Genomic DNA, 17,283 nt, shown 5'->3' with positions numbered 1-17,283 from the left:
GGGTGCCTCTGAGTGTGGTCTTAGGGTCGGTGTGAAACTGGAAGTGAAGGTGTTCTGCGGTTGTGAGGTTGTCATCGGAACTGGTTGTGATGCGGATGGTGTTCTTATGAATGATGGTGATTCCTCCTCCTGTTTGGTTGATGCTGTCCTTTCGGATGATCTTGTAGCCGTCCGGGATGGTTATGGCGATGTCGGGGGCTGAGGAGGTGTTCATCCAGGTTTCTGTAAGAAAGGCGACGTCCGGCGATGTGGTATCGAGTAGGTTCCAAAGTTCAATGGCGTGTCTGTGGACCGAGCGGGTGTTGAGCAGGATGCACTTCAGGTGCTTAGTGTTGGAGTTATGTTTGGAGTCTGTGGATTTGGTGTGGATCCTGATGCAGTCGAACTTGCAGGAGTGGCAGGTGAAGGGTCCATGTGTTTGTCCTGGGGCGGCTTGGTTGCACTTTGGGAGTTGGCCGGGGTTAAGAGCTCAGAGGGTTGCGGCGTCGTACGATATGCGGGTGGAGTGGATTTTGCGGGGGCCAGGGGGTTTGGCGCTGGGCGCAGTCCAGGCGCGGACGGGCGTAGACGGGCTTGCCTTTGGTGCACCTTCGGCGTGCATGGGGCGCACCCGCTGCGCGTGAACGCTGCGTGCAGATGCATCTGTCATAAGTGGATAGTGCAGGGGGCGGAGCGAGGGAGGAGCAGCTGCGAGGCGGGAGCGGGGTGGAGAGCCGGGCTGGGAGGCACAACAACAACAAAATGGCAGCAAGTCAAAAGGCGAAGCGGAACGAGATTGGGGCACAGCCTCTGCAAACGCGAAGAAATGGGCAAACGGTACCGGCACAATCAGGCACCAATAACGCAAGCAGGCAAGCGAGCAACACACAATGCAATAACAGTTAAATAACAGTCTAGCAGTCCAGCGCCACAAAAACTGTACAGTCAGGCACTAATAGTTGGGCAGTCTGGCAGTGTAGCGCTACGAAAGTAGTTTTAACAGGCACATTAACATTGACGAGATGAACCACTAACCCTGAGTTCTAGTATTTTGACATCATTAACACATCTGTGCGAGATATTCTCCATTACTTTATAATGGACGAGGTATTCAGCTCTAAATCCAAGAAGCAGAAGAAAAGCAAGAATGGCTGTTCACGGATAATCATGAAGTCAGCATTAATAGCACATTAGGGCGAGCTCCTTCTTCAACCATAAGACAGCATTGATGGCTGATTGCAGGGCAGGGCTTGGACCACTCAATGCATGACTCCAAGATAAGCCTCTGAGATGCCCAGGTGCTTAGGATGGCTGAATAGAGAAACCAGTGGTTAAACAGCATTCCGGCCTGGATTGTACTGAGCACATTGACCACTTGTTCACTGTGTCTCAGAGAAGCTGACATGAGTTCAAAGGCTTCCATTTTACAAGAACAGACATGCCAAACACTTTTTGAGATTTAAGAATGTGTCTACCAACAATTACTAAGCTGGAGTAGGAGTGCCTATGGGGTATGAACGAAGGTTTCAAACTTTCAGGGCAGGGGAACACTTTAAAGCATAATTGGAGGCCTGGGTTCCTGCCAAGTTAAACATTCCAAGTTTGTAGAAATCTTGAGTAGAGCATCCTTTGATGGTATACTCTCCCCCAGCTTCACCTGTTGAAAAACACAAACAATAATCAGTCATTAACATTGCTGTCAGATGAATGTTTTCTGCATTTAGGAAGAAAAACACTTCCATCCCAGTGCCCAAGGACTCAGATTGTCCGCAGACCCACAACAGTAATTGTTGGAGTCCTCCTGACCCAGATTCCAGGGCCTGGGAATTCTTGTTGAATTGTAAGTGTTACAGATGGTCCATACATTTTCTCATGATTGGAATTAAGATCACTGCATGGGACAAGGACACTGTCGGCCTGACTTGTACATTATAGTCTCAGTTTTTTATAGCTCACAATGATCATCATTTTTTTTTAGAGAGATTGTGTGCGAAATCATGTTATGTTATACAGGTATTGGACTCCTTTTTTACTTTTTCTTTTGCAAAGAATGTTAGACACTTCGCACATGTCATTCGACTGACAACCAAGACTACTCAGTTGGTATTAATCTAAAATGCAGCCATGAGGTGCACCACCTTCAAGGCAGAAAGTATGTTTTATTTTTCTTTATTATCTCTTTGTGCAAACTCTTATGGTGGACCTAATTCCAGCATACAACTGAAAATACCTCTGTACCGCAGTGGTGTGTTAATGAGTGTGAGTTCTCTCAAATAGCTGAGACGTGTACAAATGTGAAGATGCCAGGTGTGTCATGGCTGGGTCTAACGCCAGCAGTGAATTACTAGCATTTACATTGTGAGTATTGGAGACGGAGTGGGAAATGTTGTAGTGTTGGATTATCACATTTCTGCTTACTTGTCACTCACTAACTTCCATATCTCCTCATTATTTCAGAGGGTATTGTTTGTCATCTACGTATGCATTCTATCATCTCTTCGCCCAACAAGCAGGACAACCAAGAGTAATCTTGTGGATTTATTGAAGTAATTAGGGTTCCCAAGGCCTACATGCTCCGAAGATAACCCACTTACATTCAAGAACTGTTGGCACGGAAACTGTAAAAGTCAAAGAACAAGTTTATTAAGACCCCATGGGGTGGTGGTACACTCATACAGCACCCTTCGGTAATGCAAGAGGTATCACACCGAACATCGGTGTGACCCTTCTTTTATATGATTCTACAGGTAATAAAACGTACACGCGGCACAAAGTTACAGAACATTATGTACATATAAGGGCATATTTTGGAATACTGCCAGCTCATTGGAGGGTTTCAAACCCACTGGTCAGTTTACGGCACATTCCTGAGGAACGACTGGTCAGTGTGAACTGCGCATGTGTGGCTTGACCAGTACTAAAAATAGCCTGTTGCTGGGCAGACTGAAGTGGTCAGTGGAACGGACAACGGACTAAAGGGCACGCCGGCCACGAGGCCGTTCATGATCTAAGATGGCCGCCAACACATACAAAATGGCGTTTCTATGTATAGCTAATTTAAGCGGGAATCGTGTAGCAAAGCTAAGCGCTAACCCAGCCATCGTCAAAATACGACAGACGACCCTTTTAGCGTTTAGCTGAAGCTACCTCATAGTGGACATAGTCAGGGTGTTCATCTTCTATGTCAATTAGCATTATTTGCGTTACTTCTTTATGAAGCATCATTTTATCATGGGCAAGAGCTCGTCTCGAGGGTACACAAACTGACAAGCACATAGAACAAAAAACTGGGCCACACTGAATACACAAACAAATAGAAAACAGAATTCCCACAATAATACATAGAATCGTTAACAGTTTCCATCCCCAGGTGGTGAGTATTGACCAGAACCATCCTGACAGAGTCCAAGTACCATTATCTGGATGTATCTCAGCCGCTATCTTATGTAGTTTAGTGATGGCATCATATACAGAAGGTGAATTATCAGGTATGTAAACGCAACAGCTACTTCCGATGATTCTACATGCCCCCCCACGATCAGCTAACACTACATCCAAGACCATCCGATTCTGAAGCGCAACAATTCTAGAAATCTGTACTTCTTCAGTGATGTTTCCAAGTGCAATTGCGGTATCATTAGCCACAGCCTCAACAACACGAGTTAATCGTCGGATCTTTCGACTGTTCAAAGCTGCCCCAACGAAAGAGAACAAACCCAAATTGAAGTCCACATATTGTTGCAAAGTAGTGTCCGTTTGGTCAACATCGTCCAAGACAAGGGAGCGTTTATCACGATTCAAAACAAAATCGTGATAGAGGACGTAGTTGTTGTGATACATGGGTGGGGCAATGAATACAGGCGGCAATACAAAAGACACGTAGCAAGTGCCTGACCATCCCAAAGGAAGCTGATGATAACCTTTCGTTCCACAGATAAAGTAAGTATTTCGGGAAGTGACAAACGATATACCAGTAGGACTATCAAACGTAAGTGTAGTGTTACATTCGCTTCTCCCAACAGAAATTACACCTTTATTACGTATACATAGGTCTGCTTTGGTAGCGATAACATTGATAACATGTGCATTCGATACATTGACATTTCGCTGGTTGCTATACATTCGTGAAGCAGACTCATTGTCAGGGTGGTACTCCTCATATTCAAATCGAGTACCCTCAGCTTGTGGATACCCATCCCGATCATGATGGCACAATTTATTCAAACGAAAAAGCACTCCCCCTTTTGTGGGCCATCTCAAAGTAAAGAGGAGAGTATAAAATGCATTACAAGACCCATTATGCGAAAACGGTAGAGGGATGAGTGGAGTACCCCCTTTCTTCTGATGCCCAGGCAACATCCCACACACCCAGCAATTTGAAGTGTTTGTCATATTGTGCGTGTGATGTAGGATCTGAATAAAGCTATTGTTCAGATAAGTCTGTCGGTGCCGTTCTTCATGATAAGGCAGGGTGAAATGGAAATGTTCAGATGGAGCCGGGGTAGTTGGCAGCAAATGTTCACGTGCAGGTACCACAAGTTCGACTACCCAGGCTATTGCCGCAATCACTACGATAGTCAGAACAAAGAGAATGGCACCCAAGAGTCTCTTATCTCGCACTGCTGATAATGCCATAGTTCTGAAAACCTTCGCTGAGTCTCAATAATTCGATTTAGTCACAAAGTGTCTCATACACATACGTGTATACCTAAAAAAGGAAAAATGTGGTGCTGAACTCCGAGGTAGCCGTTGTTTTCTTCTCCGGGCCAAGACGGGTGTCGCTACACTGGCAGAACTGATCCCCCCCCCTTGGAATTCCCGGTTTCCGTTTCACAAACCTGGAGCGGTAACCAACCAGTTCAAAAAGACAAAAATCTTCTTATCGAGGGCGCAAGTTGTAGCGTTCTCGTCCGGTAACAGTGTGGTCCGGGAAGGCTCCCTCAACTTCGCCCGACGTCACAGCTGGGCTCTTTTCCTTCTCCAGGATCTCTTTGTAATCGGTCAGCACAGCAGGAGTCACCAGGTCCGGAGAGACACGGCGACAATGTGTCGAATGCACCCACCGCTTCCTGTTGGTCACTCGCACAGCGGTACGGGTTGCAAGGAGGACCTGTTCGGGGCCCTTCCACCTGGGCTCCAGACTGCTTGCTCTCTCAAACGACCGAATCATCACATGGTCACCAGGACGGAGATCATGGCCTTCTCCAGTAGAGTTGTCAGGGAGCGCTTCTCGAACCTGTTGGTGAATAGAGAGCAAATCATTTGTTAATCGTGCCAAATAATCATTCATCATAACACAAGGCACATCATGTATTAATCGCGGCTTGGGCACCCCCCAGATATTCATAGGGCGCCCAAACACCACCTCATAGGGCGTAAGGCCAGTTCGTGAGTGGGGTACTGATCTAAGAGAGAGAAGTGCTAGCGGCAAAGCATCTGGCCACTTCAACGATGTAGACGCCACAATTTTGGCCAGCTTAAGCTTCAATGTTGCATTGTACCGCTCGACCAGACCTGCTGACTGAGGGTGGAATACAGCGTGGAACTTCTGCTGAATCCCTAACCCCTTCAGTACATATTCCACAATCTTTCCAACAAAATGAGGCCCATTATCGCTCCACAGAAATTTGCAAACTCCAAAGCGAGGAAAGAATTCCTTAAGCAACACCTTAGCTGTTGTCAAAGCCGTGTTGTCTTTCGTGGGGTAGGCCTCAACCCATTTGCTAAAAGCACATACCACCACTAGGACGTACTTCAGGTTATTGCAGCGCTCAAGTTGGATGTAATCCATTTGGAGTACCTCAAATGGTGCAGAAGGTGGAACGAACCCTCCTTTCGGAGTATGGGTCCCCTTTCCAGGATTGTGTTGCAAACATACCAGGCAGGTCTGCACTACTCTCTTTGCAGTATTAGTAATCTCGGGATGTTCCCAAACTCGTGTTAAGAGCAGAGTGATTGCAAGAGCTCCGACATGCGCCAGTCCATGTGTCATCTGGACCATCGCCTGCAAGTAAGCTGCAGGCAATTTCCACTTTTCCATGTCTTTGCTTCTCCAACAACCCTCGTCATCTAGTACCCCATCGGCCGCCCATGTCGCAAGTTCAGATTCAGTAGCTGATTTTTGAATGTCTAAAATTTCTGCTCTAGCATCACTCCATCGCTCAGCCTGCGATTGTACCACATACATAGGGGAGCTAGTTCGGGACATAGCCGTTTGTCTAGCTATGTTGTCTGCAAAGGCATTTCCTTGACCCACTTTATCCGTAATCTTTTTGTGGGCACTGCATTTTATTATCGCTACTTTCTTTGGGCCTAGCAGCGCATTTAGGAGATCACGCACTAATTCTCCGTGCATAATGTGCTCTCCGTGAGATGTCAAAAACCCACGTTCTCTCCAAAGTAGCCCAAAGTCATGTGCCACTCCAAAGGCGTACCGGCTGTCCGTGTATATGTTCACACATAAACCAGCGCTCAGTTTGCAGGCTCTTGTTAAGGCTATCAGCTCTGCTGCCTGAGCCGACTTTTGTGGTATCCTAGCTGTTTCTACCACTGTCTTAAGTGTTGTGATCGCATAGGCTGTGGAAGTCGTGCCATCTGGCAGCCTTAAACACGATCCATCGACCCACAGTTCCCCATCCACATCTGGAAGTGGGACATCCTGTAAGTCAACACGACCCTTTGTCTGTTCCTCGGTCAGGAAAACACAATCATGATGTTTTTCTTCCTGACCCTCCTCAGCCGGATAGGGCAATAAAGTGGCTGGGTTCAAAGTAGCGCATCTTTTCAGTGTAATGTGTGGCGCCAAAAGTGTCAGCTCATATCCTGTTAGCCGTGCACTCGTGAGGTATTGGGTCTTTGTTTGGTTTAACAGAGCATCTACTGCATGAGGAACTAACACCAACAATTTATGTGATAACACTATTCCCTCACTCTGTCGTATGGCCACTGCTGTTGCTGCTACCGCTCGAAAACACCCAGGCAACCCTCGTGCTACAGGATCCAGAACGGCAGAGAAGTATGCACATGGTCTCTGCTTATCCCCGTGTAATTGCACTAATACTGACAACGCGCACCCATCATTCTCGTGCACGTACAATGTGAAAAGTTTCGTATAATCTGGTGTGCCTAACACGGGTGCGGAACAAAGGGCCTGTCTCAGCTGTTCAAAAGCCTTCTGACATTCATCTGTCCACTCAAGGGGCATTGGTGTAGCTTTGGACAGTAATGCTAGCAAAGGTTTTATGATATGTGAAAAACCCATGATCCATTGTCTACAGAAGGACGTCAACCCTATGAAGGTACGTACATCTCTCTGCGTGCGTGGGACTGGTGTGTCTAAAATTGCTTGAATTCGATCAGATGTTAATGCACGCCCCTCCTTAGACAACAGATGACCGAGGTAGGTCACCTGAGGTCTACAGTATTAAAGCTTCTTCTTCGAAACCTTATGATTATTCTGTGCCAAAAAGGAAAGCAACGCAAGTGTACTCTGTTCACATTGTGCATAAGAGTCAGCAGCCAGCAGAAGGTCATCCACGTACTGGATAAGAGCAACGCCAGACTGCAATTGAAAGGAATCCAACTGTCTTTTCAAAGCCTGACTATAGATGCTAGGACTTTCAGTATATCCCTGGGGAACACGACAAAATCTATACGATTTATTATTTAGCGTAAAGCCAAACAGGTATCTGCTATCAGGATGAACAGGAATAGAAAAGAACGCATTCTTTAAATCAATTACACTAAACGTGGTGGCCGTTGGTGGAACCAAAGTAAGCAGGGTCGTAATATCAGACACCACCGGGTATTGAGGAATGACAATTTTGTTGATCTCTCGCAAGTCAATAATAAAGCGATAGATTTTGCCGTCAGTATCTCTCTTAAGGATCGGAAGAATAGGACTGTTGCAAACATTATAAGGGACCTCCTCCACAACCCCTGCAGAAATCAAATCCTGAACAATATGTGTCAATGCAATTTCACCTTCTCTCGAAATCTTATACTGTGGCACTTGTGGTAGAGGGGCCCCCTCCTTAACAGTAATATGTATCGGTGGAATACGCATCTCCCCCACATCCGTATCTGAGGTCGCCCATAACGTGTGCGGGAGAGAGGCCAAAGCTGAAATATCCGAGATTGCGTAAAACCTGTCGGGGTCAGGATAATTATCATTCAGGATAACCCGTACTCCCTCCGGAGCACAACGTATTGTCGCTCGAAAATATTTAAGCAAGTCAATACCCAGGATATTGTCTGGGGTATGGGGTGATAACAAAAATTGGCCAAAACTAAAGTATTTGTCAAGACATAGTGCAAGGGGCTTGGACAATGGGCTGGGGGAGGGTGTGCCATCAAACCCTACACATGTAATCATTTCGCCAGACAGGGGAGCCCTCGGAACCAAGTTTTTCGACAAAGCGCTACGTGTAGCTCCTGTGTCGACTAGAAATTGATCAGTAGAACCCAGAATACCATCTGTTACATATGGACCCTGCTGATCTACCGGCACTTCAACTGATTCCTTACCCCATCCTACGCAGTCCTATGCATGCACATAATCCTGGTGTTCCACATTCTCTCCCTCCAAAATCTGATATTGATTCCGCCTATCAAACGTATTCCGTTCATCCTGGCCACGGCCCCTCTCCTCAGTCTTTCCACGATCCCCTCCGCCACCTCTAGCTCCCGTATAACCTCCTCTTGACCTTCCGCCTCCTCGACCACGCTGACTACGTTGCTCACGAAGCACCCGACAATCTTCGGCCCAATTCCCAAACTCCTTACAATAAGCACACTGATCCTCCGCTATATCCGTACGACCATACGACGTATTTCCTCCACCCCTTCTACCTCTATCATTCCCTCTGCCCTGTGTTCCCCGAACCTGCACCAACATCACCTTCGTTTTCAATTCCTTCGCCTTTTTCTCTACACTTTCTTTAGCCTCCAATTCCTGCCGCTCATAGTACTGAGCCATAGTTAACAAGGACGCAGGGGTCGCCGTGGCCCAGGAACTTTCACTCGACTTCAATCGTTTCGCAATCTCCGGTAGGAGATTAGCCACATACTTATCTACAAACAAATGCCAACCCGTATCGTCTGTCAAAGATTGACCACTGTAATCATGAAATGCCTCCTCAAAACGTGTAAAGAAATCTGAGACCGTTTCATCGGGTTTCTGCTTGCACGACGTCAACATAGTCCAATCAATCTTTTTAGAGGGAACAAGCGTCTTTAATTTAGTCAGAATAGCTGCCGGGAGATCTAGAATTAACTGACAAGGCTTACATGCTGGTTTCCTGTCTAAATCTGCAGCATTAATTTCCTTCCATGTGCCCCCCAATATCGTTTCATCATTATTTTTACGAATTTGCCGCCACATATCAGGTGGCAGAATTAACCCAAAGAACAAATCTATGTCCACAAGAGTCATCACACAAGACGAAATAGCCCCTTCCACCCCTTCATAAAATGCCGCTGGGTTTTTCCGAAGATCAGGTAAAGAATTTTTCAACGCCATTACGTCTGCTCTATTCCACGGCGTATATACCCAATTATACACAAAATACCCTTTCGCATCCTTTGACAATTTATCATCATCTGTACCTTCCCCTTTAGGTGGAACATACAGAGGCGCAGCTTCACGCATAGGCATAACATGCATTGCAGAATTCTTATCTGAACCCCGGAGAGAACACTCCTTAGCCAACTCGCTATTCTTCGACTCAGACTCCTTTTGCCTCCTTTTTCGCTCCTCCCGCAAGTTGACTGTTTCATCCCGCAGCTGGATCAATTGCTTGAAAAGGTCGTCGACATCTGAAAGAGCAAATAAACCTTTATCCAAATTCTCACGATGTACTGAGACAGCTTTAGGTTCTAACACATCTGAAAAGTCACGATACGCGACAACAACTTCATCCGCCAAAGACAAGAAATACATTAACTCAAGATCCGACCACTTACTCCTCTCCGCAATCACCTCCTCCTGAGAAACACATTTCTTATTCACTTTATGAGCCCAACTACGTAAATGTGCGGACCTCTCCGTAGAAAACCTGAGAGCAGATACACCCTTCTTCTCCAACTTATCCTGCCCCTCATCACCTGAATCTTCAGCTGGAGCCGTCGGTGAAACGTACGGAGGCGGCGACCGATCTAGCAATGAAAAATCATCAATTTCATTATTAAGGACTGGATAAAGCGGTCGGCGGATAGGAAATTGACCAATCGTCTGCAATTTACGTTCCCGTTCCTCCCTTTCTTTCTTCTCCTGAGCCTCTTTTTCCTCAAGCTGTAAAGCCTTATCCCGAGCAGCCTTGCGCTGCTCTTTGTCCGCCAAGGCAACTTCACGTTTCATTCGCTCACGCACCGCTTTCTCCCACATTCGCACACAATCAAACATGTTTTGTCTAGACCTGCGTTGAAACAAACATTGCTCTACAAACTGTACTTTACGTAAATCGAACGACCCATATAGAGGCCATTGCAATTCAGGATCGGCCTTTGTATACTTATGCCATAATTTGCTGTACATAATAGGGGGAAGGCCATGCTTAATGTACATTTCACGATTTGGTGTTCCCTCTGGGGGAGCCGGCTGTGCTTCCGCTAACCTAATTGAGGTACCCTCTCCAAGACAGCACATCCCTCGGAGTGTGCTGAAAACAGGCATGTTCAAAAAGTATCACGAAAGCGTGACACCGTATAAAAAAGGCACTTACAGTACTTCACACAAATGTGCGGCTCAAAGGGAAAAAAAACAAAGTTAGAGAAACATCTCTACATGCCTGCCTATGTGAAGTGCACTACACATATAAGTTCAAAGATCACAAATTCACAATGTTAGCTAACTCAAATCAAAACGTAGGACTTCGGCAAGCGTCCAAGGACTACCTTACCGATCACAAATCACAAAATTTCAGTAAGCGTCCGAAGACTACCTTACCGAACACAAATCATAGAACTTCAGTAAGCGTCCGAAGACTACCTTACCGAACACAAAGCTTACCCAAAGTCTCAAATGTCCAGATTCCAACTGCCAAGGTCTTGTAAGCCAAATCAGCCAAACGGCACTTTCTCAGCGATGCAGACACTCGAAAACTCAGTCGGAGACCGGCGCCACCTGGAAGGTCAGATCGGAAGGAAAGGAAAAAACACCGTGGCAGCCAAGACTCGGGTCACTTGTGGCAGCGCGCGTCCATGGCGAGTTTCCAAGCCTTCGTCACGACCTCTCCTTCGGGCATCCGAGTCGCCGATGAGTCCCTTCGTGGTCGCCAATTTGAAGTAATTAGGGTTCCCAAGGCCTACATGCTCCGAAGATAACCCACTTACATTCAAGAACTGTTGGCACGGAAACTGTAAAAGTCAAAGAACAAGTTTATTAAGACCCCATGGGGTGGTGGTACACTCATACAGCACCCTTCGGTAATGCAAGAGGTATCACACCGAACATCGGTGTGACCCTTCTTTTATATGATTCTACAGGTAATAAAACGTACACGCGGCACAAAGTTACAGAACATTATGTACATATAAGGGCATATTTTGGAATACTGCCAGCTCATTGGAGGGTTTCAAACCCACTGGTCAGTTTACGGCACATTCCTGAGGAACGACTGGTCAGTGTGAACTGCGCATGTGTGGCTTGACCAGTACTAAAAATAGCCTGTTGCTGGGCAGACTGAAGTAGTCAGTGGAACGGACAACGGACTAAAGGGCACGCCGGCCACGAGGCCGTTCATGATCTAAGATGGCCGCCAACACATACAAAATGGCGTTTCTATGTATAGCTAATTTAAGCGGGAATCGTGTAGCAAAGCTAAGCGCTAACCCAGCCATCGTCAAAATACTACATTATTGCACTTAGATTTGGTAGTTATAGGGTTGTGCATCAACTGGCATTTTGGAGTTTGGTTAAAATATAAAGCATATCTAACACAGAAATGGATCTCTTTACATGCTGAGGATTTGAGTTCTAGTTCTAAATTTGGCATGGAGTTGATGCCCTCTCTTGGTTGTAAACAGTATTTGGCAGCTGCACCTATTGTATTCACCCTTTCAGTCACCTTCAGTTCTGCAGATCATGGCACTGGATGAATACATTATGAGTAGGCCTGTGTAGACTTATTTTTCCAATCACTGGAATTAGTCATTACTTTTTATTTTATCAGTACTTGTGATAGAATATAATATGCCCTGAAATTCAGACCTGGAGAGATAACTCATTTATGGAAATTTTACAAATGGGTTTCTACCTTTTTATAATGGGCTCACATTTTTTACTAGCTTTACTTATGACGACCATAATAATAATATTTTCAAATCCAGTAGACACTCTCCTTGGAATGATACACAAATTTTGGACCAGTACTAATGAAATCATAAAAATGTTTTTGTCTCACTCCAATCGAATTAGTCATATGCATGATTCTGCTGATTTAGATTATCTAAAGTTGTGACATTCATCATCACCTTTATTTCATTTGAAAGTTTGCCATCTATTGTCAAGAAGTGGAACCACCCTTCTACCCACCATCTTCATGTTAGCAAAGCACACCTGCCATGTGGGTCTCATATGGAAGCCCTGGTTGAGATTATTCACCCCATCAGCCTTATGCTTCCTTGGATAGCAAAGTGCAGACCAAGCCCTGCTCAATTTGCTCATATAGACCACAATGTTTCTTTCCAAGCATTGGTAGGACTGGACACACGTTTTTTCTGCTGGTCCTGAGAAATCTAACACAATATGTGTCCTGAACAGACAGCTTGGCCAAAATGATTTACAATCTTTATTTTGATTTGAAATGATCTCACTTGACTGTGTTTTTACAGAATTTGCTTAATCACATCAAATACATTTTCAAAGCCCTCGTTTAATTATCAGTGAGAAGTCATTGTTGTGTGCATCTCATAACTCCTTGAACTGCATCATTCAGCCATGTCATGGTATATTATAACACATAATGAAATGGAATTTGGATTGTAAGAGCGTAGGATCTGCTTCTTAAAGTTACCCCCACATTTTACTGATGTTTCACTGTTTTCGACGTATTCTGGCTGGGATCCTGCTATCCAGGACCCCAGCCTAGCTGCTTTCTCCTCTAAATTTATTGCATATACTTTAGGTACACTCCATATTAGATGGGGTACCCTTATAAGTCCCTAGTATATGGTATACTATGTACCTAGGGCATAGGTACCACAGATGCCTCCCAGGGGCTGCAGCATGTATTATGCCACCCTGAGAGACCCTCAAACTGACATCACAGGTCTGCTACTGCAACCTGTGTAAGGTGGTGCATGCACCCCTTACTTAGATATAGGTTCACTATATTTACCTTATATCACTGCACATATAAACAGTCACCCCTATGGCAGGCTGTATTAATCCTGAAGGAAGGGTGCTGGGTTTTGTGTGAGAGGGTGCCCATGCCTGAGCAGATCCCCTCTGCTGTCTTCTGAATCTATTCTACTGGGTTGTTCTGTGATGCAGCCACCCATATACTCTTAAGTGCATTATAACCTCTCGGTAAATGCTAACTTTAAAACGGCTGCATAGAAAGATGTTGTGTTTAGTGTCAAACACCTTGGAATCATACCTCCATAACAGTAACTGGTGTGAGAGGTATGATTTCAACCTCCTAGAGGGAGAAATATGACTACACCGGTACACCCGGTAGCAGCTTTCTCGACCTTGGCATCACAAGATGGATGCTGCAAGCCGCAGACATGTCTCCCCTCCCGCTACTGAGCCAAGCTCAAACAGGGGAAGGCATGACAATAGGCTTCCTGTCAGACAGGCTTTAGTGTATTGGGGTGGGTGGGTGCACTCTGAGAGTGCTTTGATGTCTGCACTGGGGGCACATTGGGTGTCCCTGTGCATAGTCCAGCTCCAACGGGTTACAGGAGCCATTTGCTCCTGCTCTGGTACGAAACTGGACAAAGGACATGGGTGTAGCCACCCCTCTGTCCTGACCCTCCCATAGGTGGGTCCCCATAGTTTGTCCCATCCCTTCCTTGGGTATAAAGGAGGAACCTCTGACTATAGGACTTTAGATCTACCTGAAATAAACTCTACTACAGAAACCAAGTACCTTAGATTATCTACACTACACTGGATGACTGAAAAATCTCCCTTGGAGTAAAGAAGTTACTCTCCTGCTAAGCAGGCTCCAAAGGTATATCTGACCGGTTTGCATCTCTGAAGCTCCGGAGGACTCCAAAGATTTCTGCAACACAGGAGGGGGTTTTCGAAGTGTCCCCAAGGTTGACTAGTGCTTTCAGCAAACCTAAGACCCGCAGCCCTCATGGGGTCCGTGCAACACAAATCCCTGGACACTGTGTCTATTTGCAGCAGCATATGCTTTACGGCGATCCCTGAGGCTGTGCTTTGGGCTACTTGTAGTCCTGACCCCAGGCAGTGTTTCCACTGAAGATTCGTAGCCTAGACTCCTCAAGTGTTCCGTGAGCTGGTATTTTCTGATGCTCTTGAGGTCCCATCTCAATCCCTGCTCCGTTGGCCTGTGGGTCCCTGTGAAGGTAACTTAGACTTTCAGTGAGTTTCCTGGTTGCTCCAGATGTACGCTGACTCTCAATTGCTTGGAGAGTCCCCAGGACCTTGCTGGTCCTCACTGAAGCATCTTTCCTCTGTCCGTGTGGGTTGCAGTTGCCATAGCTTTTTGGTGTTCCATCCGGACACTGACCCACCAGCACTCGGCATCCTTCATGGGACAGCTCGCCTGTCACTTTGGTCATCCTTGATGTCTCCTGGTCACCATGGCTGCAAAGTCAAGCTTCACCTCTTCTCACCTGAAGCACCCGACATCGTTGGGCATTAGTCTACTGAGCCCCTGGTCACCCTGAAGTGACCCAAACTCTCTCCCCTCTGGTATCAGGTTTTTCTCACATCAGATCGAGGCTTGGATCACACTGGACACCTTTACTCTACACGGCAGCAGCACTTTTCAGTATCACGCCATTGAATACAACGAAGATTCCCGACACCACTTGACACCTATGCACCCGGCTTTCCTGGGTGAGGTAACACAGGTAGTCCAGTACTCTCTAGGGTGCTGGCCTTAGAACCTTCTAAGTTTGAAAGGGTTTGCTTAAATTTCTCTCCTAAGTGTCCTTAATCTTTAAAATGGCAACCGCGACTTTCCCATAGAGTTGTGCGGAGCTCGCCCCTGTGTTCTCAAACTGCACACTTACTCGGTGGGTCCCCTGTGTTACTACCTTGGGGGGTTCCTTGAGGTCCCAGAGATTGTAGGTGCTCTAGGCACTGTGTCTAGTCAATTTATGGTTGTTATACCACTTTCTTATTATATGGTTTGGTCTCCCCCAGGAGCCCTCTGTGTATTGTGCTAACTGTTGTTCTAGTGATTTAAAATTGTGTATCTTGTGCTCTATTCTCATAAAAAGATTAGTAGAAATTGTTTAGTAATAAATACATATTTTTATATTAACACTTGTGTGGTTCTCCTTTCATTTGGTTATTCAAGAGGTTCTGATCTGGTAAAACAAGCTGCTTTACATTCCTTCGAGACTTAGCCTGAAGGCTGGTCTCTCCAGCTCCCACTAGGATAGCTTTCAATAAAGGTTGTCTTTAACCTAATCATCAATAAAGCACATTTGGACTGGTGCAAGGTGCCCACTTTAATTAGTAGATAGCATATACCAGGCCAGCTTCTCACTTTCGTGTGCAGCGGTTGGGATTCAAGCTTGCTATTGTTTTACCAGATAATCTCATTGAGTGACTAACTGAAAACCAATAAACGTATTGGGTACATATAAATCAAGACTAGAATAAGTAAGTTCTACTGAACTTGGATTAGGGTAGTCAAGGGTCTATCACACCCTTTCTCCAACTCAAGAGAGTTTAGTTCCCACTAGGCTAGGTAGGTGCCTACACCACATAACACTAGTATGTTTCCTAGGCTAGAAGCCTTGGCTCCTTGCTAACTAAGTATGACCAACTCTCAATTCATTAATTGAGAAATATGTGTGCATCTAGAAAACTGAAGACAGGGAAAAACTCAAACACTCAATGCCTCATTGAGACTTTTCTTTTAGATGTCCTCAAAAAGAACCCAGGGTATAATGAGGCAGGCACGGTGGGTGAGACATAAGAAGAGGAAAGGCCAGGAAGTGAAAACTTCTACGGCATGGACTCTAATACTGATCAGAATGAGTCAAACCTGGAAAATCCAATTCTTCCCTCAGGTGGGGGAGAAGGCCCCAGTGGCCCTTGCTTTACCCCACCAGGAAGAGCTAACAGTTTACCGAGAAGAACAAGTTCCCCTTCTCAGGAACGTAATCATTCTGGTACTTCAATAGGAACCTGAGCTTCTCATAAAAGGGAATCCTCTTATGATAAGAAGTGCCAGGTGCTTGATTTTGAGACCGCTAACCTCAGAATCAAGAGAGAGCAATTGGCCTTAGATAGGGAGTCTCTGGAGCTTCAGAGAGCTTCACAAAGGTTGGGGCTAGAGCCCCATGGTGGCAGCAACAGTATCCCTAGGGGAAACAGCCACTACAACACGGCCGTTTCCACAAATACACTAACCATGCATGCTTTGCAACGCATGAGTGGCTACCACGTATAACCTTTACCACTCATTCCTTTTCAACGAGATACGTAGTAAAGGGATTTGAGTTAAGGGGTCAAATTAAAAAAGGAGGCTTGGTGGGGGCTTGGGGGTCTACCCCCAAAAAACGAGTAAGTTTTAACAAAAAAAACGTAGCTAAAAAATGCTCTTCTGTAGCTCTTGTCCTTCATGCGATGAACCTCCCTAACGACAATCACAATCACATATGCGCGTCTACGTACTGTTTTTTTTTTTAATAGAAAAAGGACCACTTAAAACAGTGTTAGAAGAAGGAGAATTCCATCCCTAGAAATTGTGAATATATATATTGTTTATATTCATTTATTAGGTTAGGCTTTATTAAAAATATATTTATAGATTTGAACTAAAAAATCAGCCCTGAAAATGCCATTATAATGCATAGTTATACAACGAAAGTCGTTGTAAAGGTATGCATGTTAAAGGCCTTTTTGTGGTAAACCATATGCCTGGTAATGGCATTCCCGTTGTAATGTATGAGTGGAAAAGGCATGCGTTGCAACGGAATGCGTTGTAAATTCACACAACCTATCCCTAGAGGTAGAGAACATACCCATGACCATCGGAACCTGAACAAGATTTTCCCTCCCTTCCAGAGTGGGGATGACATCCACAAATGGATAACTGCACTTGAGAGGGCCTGTAAAGTACTGAGAGTCCCTCAGGAGCAGGGGGCAGT

The 17,283-nt window shown here is 45.6% G+C and overlaps 1 protein-coding gene across 1 annotated transcript in view; it reads right to left on the bottom strand.

Annotated features, from left to right (window-relative positions):
* Nucleotides 1-1,505: 1,505 nt before the first annotated feature.
* Nucleotides 1,506-17,283, bottom strand: part of LOC147666745 (phospholipase A2 inhibitor and Ly6/PLAUR domain-containing protein-like) — a 41,055-nt gene continuing 25,277 nt past the window's right edge. The window contains exon 5 of the mRNA XM_086948909.1: nucleotides 1,506-1,636. Within this exon, the coding sequence (XP_086805035.1) occupies nucleotides 1,506-1,636 (131 nt within the window). The remainder of the gene's footprint in view (nucleotides 1,637-17,283) is intronic.

The sequence above is a fragment of the Lissotriton vulgaris genome, unplaced genomic scaffold (genome assembly GCF_964263255.1).
Source record: "Lissotriton vulgaris unplaced genomic scaffold, aLisVul1.2 SCAFFOLD_1829, whole genome shotgun sequence".
In the NCBI taxonomy this organism is placed as follows: domain Eukaryota; kingdom Metazoa; phylum Chordata; class Amphibia; order Caudata; family Salamandridae; genus Lissotriton; species Lissotriton vulgaris.
Note: the sequence above shows the minus strand (reverse complement) of the source record. Positions and strands in the feature narration are given on the sequence as shown.